The sequence below is a fragment of the Montipora capricornis genome, chromosome 2 (genome assembly GCF_036669925.1).
Source record: "Montipora capricornis isolate CH-2021 chromosome 2, ASM3666992v2, whole genome shotgun sequence".
Classification (NCBI taxonomy): domain Eukaryota; kingdom Metazoa; phylum Cnidaria; class Anthozoa; order Scleractinia; family Acroporidae; genus Montipora; species Montipora capricornis.
The window spans coordinates 2,276,306-2,286,305 of record NC_090884.1 but is presented as its reverse complement, the minus strand read 5'-3'; the positions used below and the strand labels follow the sequence as shown (position 1 = coordinate 2,286,305).

Here is a 10,000-nt window from a genome sequence, read left to right as displayed (position 1 = left end):
CTGAGCTTCCAGAAAAGCCCTGGACACACCTGGCTATTGATGTGTGCGGACCATTTCCCAGTGGAGAATCGGTAGTAGTCCTCACTGATTACTACTCGAGATGGCCAGAGGTGAAAATCCTAAAGTCAGTGACATCCGCCAACACTTTAGACTGGCTCGACGAAAACCGTGACCGAATATTGGCCACAAGCTAACGGCCAAGTGGAACATTTCAACCAAAGCCTCTTGAAACACATCTTGACTACTAATGCTACTAACAAGGATTGGAGGAAAACATTGCCGAGAAGATCCAAACCTACCAACAGCACCACAACCTGATGAAGAAGAACTTGAAACAACCTCTGGAACACCAAACACAAGGAATCCAGTCAATGCAGACACCCCACCTGCAATTGGAATGCCAGTTCCAGAGAATCCACCTCCTGATCCACCCAACATTCCAGTGCGAACATCAGGACAAGACAGAAGACCCCCAAACTGTTTGGAAGACTATATCCGAAAATAATGAACTGTGACACCGATAAATAGAATTGAACCAGATTAAGGGTGAATTGCGACTGGTAGACATCTTCGCACATCAATTGTTTATCACATAACTCGAAGAACTGCACTACAGAAAGGGAGGAATGTCTTATCGAACTGTTGTCATGTTATCAGTGAACAATGGTCGCTTAGTCCGAACGTACTAGAGTATGATGATTGATTCAATTAAGTCGGAATGTTTAAGTTGTGATTTTGACATTTAAGATTATAGTTCTAATTTTATATTGAGTGGCGTGTACCCACCAACTAGGAACGAGATCTATAAAGTATCATGAACACAAATACAAAACCAATAAAAACAAGTCAGTTACTGAAAAAACTTGTTTTTCCTGAATATTGGCTGTTGTCGTGTTTTGGGCTGAATATTGTCCATAACCTATTATTATCTATTAACTTTTAGTGCGAAAGTAGAAGAAAAAAGAAAACGAGAGGCTGAAAGGAGAAGTGTAGAAGAAGAACAGGTAGTTTTATTTATTCAATTTGGTAGACTGAAAAAAAAAAGCTGTCAGACTGGAAATGTTTTGGTCCAGTTAGATACGTCCAATTACTTCTTTTTTTTGTTCAGTGCAACTCAAGTGACTAACCTCAATGGAATTTGATCATCTGGGTGAAAGTAGTCCTGGGAAGGACTTTTGGTGGACTGACTCTGAAGATGGATAAAGGGGGTACATGTAGTTTCTAAAGAAACTGTGGTGCTGCATCGGTGGGGAAGTGGTACACAAAAATTTGGTTTTATCAGCGGAGTTGATATTGTAAATTGACCATGGTACAGGGATTCCAAATTCCATTGAGATATCTAACTCCTTGGCTCAAACCATCCTCTATTTCAAGTGACTCACTGTTTTAATAAAATCATTATTTTGATTATTGAAATGATTTCTTTCTTTAATTTCAATTCCAGTCTGAGGCAAAGCTAACAAACACAGATGATTCCTATTTTTTTAAACTTCTATTTCTTTCAGGAGAGGAAAAAGCAAAAAATCCAAGCAAATTTTGCAAATTTTTTCATCAAGTCCTGTAGTAGCATGCCAAAGGTAATCAAGTTGCAATGATCAACTTAAAGTGCATCAGGTATAGAGCATTCAGAGTCTTATGCTCCTTGTTCCAAGGAAGAGGACTTTCTTTGTTTTTAGCAAATGCCTTAATTAAACCAAGCCATAAAGCCCTTGTGTGAATCACTTTTTATTGTGGGAGTGCACTGCACTACACACAATGTCACCGAGTTGTAAGAGTGTAAGTCCGTGGTGTCAATGGGCCGCAGCACGTGCATAACTCACCAACATAAACAGGTCTGTTGGAAGGGTGCTTGAGTTTCTACAAAATGAGCGCCAAAATCGGCAAGAAGAAAACGATGGAATTACCTGGTGATAAATAACTTCGTCTAGGAGAGTAAATTTTTGACTTTGCAGAAACAGTGGTCAACCTCAAGAGTTAAGAGATTATGATCTTTATTCGCACATTTCTTGCCAAACTTTATAACACTTGAAAGATAAAAAAAAAAAAAAATCCGGTGTCTTGCCATCATTTTGACAGTTTTGTTTCACGACCGCTGAATTTGACGACGCTTTTGATTTTGTGATTTACTTGACGTGCAGCCAAAAGTACGATAGAAAAATTAAATGTAGCAAAAATCTACCAAAATGTTTTTTACCCATGGTAATTTTGTATATTTGCGGTTCAAGATTTATGTTGTTTTCACATTGCAAATGTTGTTCCTGATGGCAAAAATTATATTTCATTCTTGATCGACACTTCCTGAAAACTTGCCTCTGCTCTTCCTAAAAACTGTGTATCAATATTTATTTACTTTTTCATCCATATTTGTATATTTTGTTTTCTTCAATCTTTCTGGGTTTAATATTTTACTAGTAACCACATGTATTCTCAGGACATGTACCATGGCACTACTGTGATTTATGGTACCAAAACAATACCGTGTACAATTAGAGCTACATATTACGCAAAGACTAACCTTGAATCTCCTGGAAAACAAAACGCATCTCAATTGACAATTATGGAATAAAGCGCTGTGTACGTTACTGCACTACCACATGTACGCATTGCGTGCCTATTTTTAGGACTTGGTGTAGCAAAAATTGAGATTTTTTACCAGTGCTAAAAGATCACACTGCACTGTAACTAACATCTTTGAGAATGTTTTGAGTTTGAGTTCATGTTTTGGTTAGCATCCATGGTTGTCTTGGGGAACGGGTTTGGCAAGTAGTGTCAGCCCTTAATTGTCTTCTACTACCTACGATTATTCCCCAACACAGTTTCACACAAGTTATGCTTATTGGTTCTCTAGTACAAGCAGTTTTCTCAGAGTACGTCGGTTTCTCAACCATCATTTGATTTGCTCTAATTGATTTTATTCTCCCTAGATAATCCACCACTTGCACTTGCTTAGACATATCCTTTATTTGAGTTATTGCTATGTTGCTGATGCCAATATACACTGTACTTATTAATTAAACATCAGGTTGCTGCAGAAAATGACAGTAGGTTCAAGCCATTTGAACCTAAAGCGGGAATGAGTCTATCTCCAGTTACACGCAAAGAATTATCCCTTGATGCTAAAAACACATTAGATGCAGAACTTCAAAAGCAGGTTTGAGCATGTGGGAGTGTGTGGTGGTATCAAAGATAAAGTTGCTACATGTACATTTAGTAATAGAGCGACTTTCGCATGACCTTATAAAATGAACATAAAAACACAACGTAAACAAAAATGCAAAACATTAATTGGCTTATGAAACAAAAACAAACAAGCGCAAATTTTCATTGGCTTAGCAAACACGGATGCGAAGAACGTCATCTCTCTATGGAACTTTCTGGAAAGTGATTGGGGTTTCGAATTGCCATCATTTGAAATGCAGTAATGTGATTGGGCAATCAAACTGTTTCCTGCCCTTATTAGGAGTTTCTTTGGTGGGAATAAGGAGGAGGTTTGTTTTAAGCTTGTCAAACATTGGTCCGTGAAGCAAACTGCGAACACTTTTTCAAGGTCATATGAAAGTCACTCTAATGATATTGGATAAGGCCAAGTATGATAATAATATGTAGATCAGGGAGGGCATTATTGTGTAACATCTCCCAAGATCTGCACAATTCATTATGCACCTGTCAGCTAATTTGGCACCCTCTGAACCTCTCCTGATGTAATTTGACCAGTGGATTTTCTATTATTGGATGACTGACATTGTTTTTATATCAAAATGCTGGCTGCCAAGCCAGAAATTTACCTGGAATTGATTGGATGGACTATTCAGTTTTGTCACGAAAAGATGTACAACTACCTACAACCCTTATTGATTGTATCCTAGAAAACTGCCTTAATCAGGTCATCAAGTACCCCACACAGGGTAAAAATATACTCATCTAATGTTCACTTCAAATCCTAATTTGCTTTCCAATGAAGTTCATGTTCCAAGTCCTAGTCATGATCATGATGCAGCGTTCTTTGAACTAAACCTTAAGCCAAGGCTATTCAAGGGAAGTGAATGTTTCTATGGTATGCTTCCACATGCTTTAGTTGTACAGTTGATGACCCACAGCAACAGATCTGTTTCAAGAATGAAGGGTGGGTTGATAGTTCCAAGTTTTGCGTCAAAATATGGTCAAAACTCCATTGCCTATTGAGGGGCTGTCCTCTGGAATTCCATAGGTCGTTCAAAATGTTCTATTTTAGATTGCACAGACATGAAGTCCTTTTTGAAAAATATCATTAAATGTTATGCCTTTAACGAATTTAATTTCAAGGTCTTAGTCCCGCAAAATTTTAGATTGTTTTCATAAATGCCTAGTATTTTATTATGATTTATTTTATTTTTATTCCCTTGAATGTCGTATTTAGAATTTTTAGCATTTCATCACTAATTTGTAATTTGTACACGACCCCACAAGCTTTTAGCTTTGAATTTAATATTGTGTAAATTGTATTGTATTGTATTTAGTGCTTGCCAAAACAATCATCGGTCACCCCAAATGCAGACTGTGCAGACCAGGGGTAAAATATGGTGTTACCCTCCCTATTATTGAGAGCTAACCGTAAACAGGCTAACCTGAATGATATTTAGGCCTAATTCAGGCTAACTGAATTTTCATTTTACAGACGGTTTGCACAGTCTGCATTTTTCAGTGTCCCAACGATCATTGAGGATGAACTCTATTGTTTACGACTTCCCTAGCGGTATGCAATTACCGGTATCTAAAAATCCCACTCCTAAAAACCCATGCACGGAAACCTTCACTCTAACAGTGTTTATTTTTATGATTTTTGATGGATGAGCAGATGTGGCTACATCTTATTATGATGACCGATTTAGTGAAATTGAGGCATTTTCTCACTGCCATTTTCTCCAAAACAAAGTCGGTGACCCCCAAATTTTTTTTCTTTTTTGGAGTACATGTAAGTACTTTATGACCTAACTCTCAGCAAGAAATGAAGAAAATTTCACTGTAGGAAAATTTTGGCACTAACGTCCTTAAAGCATTTGAAAAGTGCATTTTGTGTGGCAGTGCTTGGAATGATATGGTAATTTTATTAAATATTATTGTCAATGGTTTATTGATAAACAAGAGATGTTTGTTACCTCAAAACTATGTGCTCTCTTGTACATGTACCTAGTTCTTGAACAATCTACAGGCACGGCCAAGTGTTGGCAAGAATAGTTAAAATCAAGTTTTACTTTTAAGAAAATGACAAAGACTTCTTTTTGGGTTTACCTCTTTAAAGTTCAAGACAACTTTAGCTTGAAGAATAAAGTTCAGAATCAGTCTTGTTTGATTTAAATGTGTGAGTGGTTAATGGAAGCTGGTAACTAAAACGTCTTTCATGTTTTCAAAGGACCATCACCTTTAGTCTGCAAATGATTAACTTTTATAGCCAAGCAGGGAATTATCTTGGGGAAGCACCCCATATTGCATTCTCTGTGATAGTTGAGTTGTACACTTCTTAATTTGATGCTTTGATGCCAATTGATTTTCTTGCAGCAAAACGTAGAATTGTATTTAACTCAAATAGAGAGGAGAAAACCAAGACCAAAGTACACAAAGACAAAGCTCACCACCATTCCTGAAATAACAGAGGGTACTTCCGATTTTACAATAGACAATGAGACTGTCACTGTTGATGAGAATAGCAATTCAAGCATTGAAATTATTGGACCAAGTAACATGAATGGTTCACCTTCAAGAGCAGGGCTGAAATACAAGCTGCTTCAGTTCCATAAAAACTACAGACCAGCATATTACGGAACATGGAGGAAAAAAAGCAGAAAAATATCTCCAAGGAACCCTCTTAAAAAAGACATGGTACATGTAGTCTTTGAATAACTGTTAGTCTCTCTTAGATCCAAAGTGACCTTTTAACTTTTTGTGGGGTTGGTAATTTCATTAAAATTAAGTGAATTAGTGTCGGTAAGGCGTGCCTCAATACATCTACCAAACAACACTACCCTGTAGCTGCTACACTGCTAGGATATAGTTATTTATTTGAAGTATGGTCTACAGAATTCAGGGTTAACCCATTGACTCCCGGGGGTTCCCCATTGACAAGTAAAATCATCTGGCATTTGACAGAGTAAAATACTACAATGTAGTCCGACTGGGTTAGGGGTCAAATGGTTAAGAGAGAGAGAGAGAGAGAAATAAAACTTTGCATTTCTTTCATTGTTCTGCATTGGTCACCACCTCCCAGTTTATTATGTTCTCCTTTTGACTACTTCTGGCTAGCAAAATGCAAAAAATCTTTTGAACTTGTTAGGAACTGCTTGATTATGAGGTGGATAGTGATGATGAATGGGAAGAGGAGGAGCCAGGGGAAAGTCTATCCAACAGCGAGGTGAGTAAATTGCACATTGTAGAATTATGAGACAAAAATTTAAAACACAGTTATGGGAAAAGTTTCCATTTAGTAACATTTACAGAGAAGGATCACATAGAAAATATATTTTTTAATAGACTCCAAGGTTAGAGGAGAAAAGGCAGACATTAAAAAATCAAGTAAACAAGACTAGCTGAGGCAGTTAAAGTACATGTAATGTCCTTATTCTCCCAGATTCACTTCAAGTATAACTCTGAATACTGTAGGGGAAGGGAAGAGGGTTTAACCAAATAAAGAGGTTTAGTACTTTATAATTAAAACACTAATTTAATTTCTCTTCAACAAAACATTGGTAAAACATAATGCTAACCAACTTTTAATAGGGAGTTTAAGCAGAGACGATGGCTACGGCAACGGAAACGTCATTCCAAAATATAACTTCGTTCTATCGCAAGTTCCTTGCAATAATATTATTCAGTCTTGTTCAAGTTGTACAATGCTTGCAAACTATCCCATAACTGGTTGGGTACAAGTGGTTTTAAAGTAAAGTCAGCAAATAAATAGTTCGTTGTTGTGTATGCTCACGTTGTCACCAAAACCTAAAGTTTGGTGATTTCATGTTGTTGTTTTGTTGAGTGCAACAAAGAAATGCACAGAAATTCATGCTGCATACACGTTATTCCAAAATGGCCACTGATTTATGCGGATACAAATTGGCCCTTGATGCCTCGTTCAAGATAAAATGTTCTTTTGAATTTTAAGCTTAAGAACGAGGCATCAAGGGCTAATTTGAATAAAAACAAAAGATTATTTAAATGGTGGCCATTTTGGAATAAGGTGTATGTGCAGCATTTTTAACCAATAATATTTTTGCTTTATGGCGTTGTTGTCGCCATAGCTGTCATCTTTGCTTTAACTCCCTAATATAAAATCATACAACCCATTGTTTTTTTCTCAGGGTGAAGATGAGGGTGATGGTGAGGATGATGATGAAGATGATGATGGGTTTTTTGTTCCCCATGGTTACCTGTCAGATGATGAGGGTGTGGCAGAGGATGAAGACCTGGAAGATAGTAACAGCAAGGAAGGCGATGATGGAAAGGTATTAAAGGGCTCTGTCTGAGTTGATTATTATTGAGGCTTCATAAGGTTAAGTGACAGCAACCTCAAATATTTGTCTTTAATGGCAAGAATATCTTTACCCATACCAAGCATGTTTTGCTAATTTTGCTTCCAAATTTCACCCTTACTGCATTGTAAAACTTAATTAAACAAAATCAAGAGTCACTTGTTCGACTACCAAGGCATAATGTAGTGAACGGCATCAGCTTATCCCCCAAGATGACATCACTAACTGCTTTGCATTGCAAAAATTCTTCCAAAACTGATAAGTTGTTTGTGATACCTCATAATGTCTGCATAGGATAAATGACTGCTGTTCATCAGAGGTGAAGGAGCTTTGCTATTGGTGGAACCATGGTGACATGAATAAATGAATAAACTAGTTGCGTAGGTACCCTGTTTTGCTCCACACTGAGGCAGCACCATTTTCTTTTGAAATTATAACCCCTTTTTTAGCAAAGATGGTATTTTCTATGATGCACTGAAATACAAGCAATCCATCTTGGATTCCCTATTCACTCGTGAAATTTTCCTCGCAGGTCAAGAGTGGTCAACATAAAAGAGAACAACAACTGGAAAAAGCCAAGGCTTGGGAAGCAGAGATGAAGAGAAAGTGTAAACCCATGAAGCCTGTTGCAGTGGGCTGCCTGTGGTCAAAGGAAGCATCATTCAACTTGACCCTCAAGAAATTTTCAGCATGCTTGCTTGTTGACGATCCAATACATGTTGAGAGCTCAAATTCAAATACTGGAAATAACCCTTCAACCACGGATTCCTCAAACAATAGTGGTGCTCTCTATGTACCAGATGAAGGTACATGTACTTTAACTTCAAATCTTAATTCCCTAAAATTTTTAGTGTCAACAATAATCATCATCCTTATCAGTATCAACCTAAAATGAAAGCAATGTCACAGTGTTATTTACTCAGCCAAGAAGCCAAGAAGCCAAGCTCTGCACTGACTTCAACACCCAAGTTGAAGTGGGTTGGGAGTTGTACGGGGATGAACCGTGCAATGGAGCAGCAATTCCTGTCATGAGACCCAAATAAGCCCTGGCTCTGACTTGAGCTTTTTGCTTTTCACAGCCTACCAACAAATACAGGTGTAATATGCGACAATTTCCAGTAGTACTTTTTAAAGTGCCCCTGTGATTAAAAAAATCACTTCCTTTTTTCCTTCAGATTTTGAAAGTGTGTTTGCTTAAAACTTGACTGGCATAATTTTGATCTTCGATCTTTATCCAAAGGCCATTTACTTAGAGTGTAAGTTTTGAATTTCACGGTCCGGCATTACTCATGTTCAAAACTGACTGGTTGGATCCAGGGAAAGGTGGCGTCAAAGGATGACTAGCTTAAAATTAAATTTCATTGTGTGAATGCAGCTTACTATACATATATATGCAAAACCTGAGTTTAAAAGTCTGAAAGCCCAAAACTCCCGTGATGCACATTAATTCTGTGCCATACACACGCATTGCATTCTTAAACTAGTGAGCCTTTGGTGTCATTTTCTCCTCAATCCAGCTCTCTCAAGATCTTAAAGTTAGTAATGGTGGACCATTAATTAGTTACTTAAATAGGAAAATTCCAGTTAAATTAAACAGGTGTCTTTTGGAAATCCAGGCTTAGTGTTCAGTTAACATAGTTTTGTAATCCAAAGAAAAATAAGAATTGATTTTTTACTCACAGGGGCACTTTAACAATAGGCATTCCTTAGTAACGTTTTGTTTATTTTACAGCCATGCCATTGCTTCTTAAAATTATTCATGGCAACACTGTTGGAATTCACAAGATAATGAGTCTCTTTAGGAAGCAATGGACATCCAAATGCCTATGCAGAGACGTCACTGATGAAGAAGTTAATGAAAATTGTTCCATCTCAAAACGACAAATTGAGAAAAAGATTCTAAACATTGCTACAAAAGAAAGAAGAACTGATCGCCTGCGCTGGTATGTGCACAAACATGTTCTGGAGAAATTTGGCCTTGAAAATCTGACAATGGTGGATGGCTTGAACTGCTATGATTCATCTGTCCATACAACCATGTTTCCTGTCTCCCCTGCATCAACTAATTCTCAAAGTATCAAACAGTTTGTCAGACCTGTGTCAACAGCCCTTCAGGAGACTGCGAGTCTAAAACTAAAACACAATTCTCAAGAGCCTCCTAACTTGCCTTCACCAATGGAAGTGGACAGCACAAGGCTATCACAAAATCCCTGTCGGCCAACGATGCAAAGTTCTAGCATTTTTGGTGGAGAATTGCCTGTGGAGAATAAAATGCTTATCAACATTTCACAGGCATGTAACCCAACTTTCATTAGTGATAAAAAGACTTCCACTAACACCACAAGTCAAGATTTGCCTTCTCAAAATATCCAAAGTAAATCTGTTGACTGACCCATATTTCCACTACACATTGGATAGATTTGTACATAGTGCACCACCATGTGTCATGCAAAGGTTGTTGATTGAGTTTCCTGATTTTGAATTGGTATTCTGTTATTTTTTTT

The 10,000-nt window shown here is 37.4% G+C and overlaps 1 protein-coding gene across 1 annotated transcript in view; it reads left to right on the top strand.

The window, feature by feature from the left end:
* Window positions 1-10,000, top strand: part of LOC138038422 (chromatin assembly factor 1 subunit A-like) — an 18,636-nt gene that overhangs the window by 8,118 nt on the left and 518 nt on the right. The window contains exons 6-13 of the mRNA XM_068884282.1: window positions 944-1,004; window positions 1,506-1,577; window positions 3,023-3,151; window positions 5,536-5,856; window positions 6,308-6,385; window positions 7,326-7,469; window positions 8,029-8,302; window positions 9,229-10,000. The exon at window positions 9,229-10,000 is cut by the window's right edge and continues 518 nt beyond it. Coding sequence (XP_068740383.1) covers window positions 944-1,004; window positions 1,506-1,577; window positions 3,023-3,151; window positions 5,536-5,856; window positions 6,308-6,385; window positions 7,326-7,469; window positions 8,029-8,302; window positions 9,229-9,887 — 1,738 coding nt within the window. The 3' untranslated portion in view covers window positions 9,888-10,000. The remainder of the gene's footprint in view (window positions 1-943; window positions 1,005-1,505; window positions 1,578-3,022; window positions 3,152-5,535; window positions 5,857-6,307; window positions 6,386-7,325; window positions 7,470-8,028; window positions 8,303-9,228) is intronic.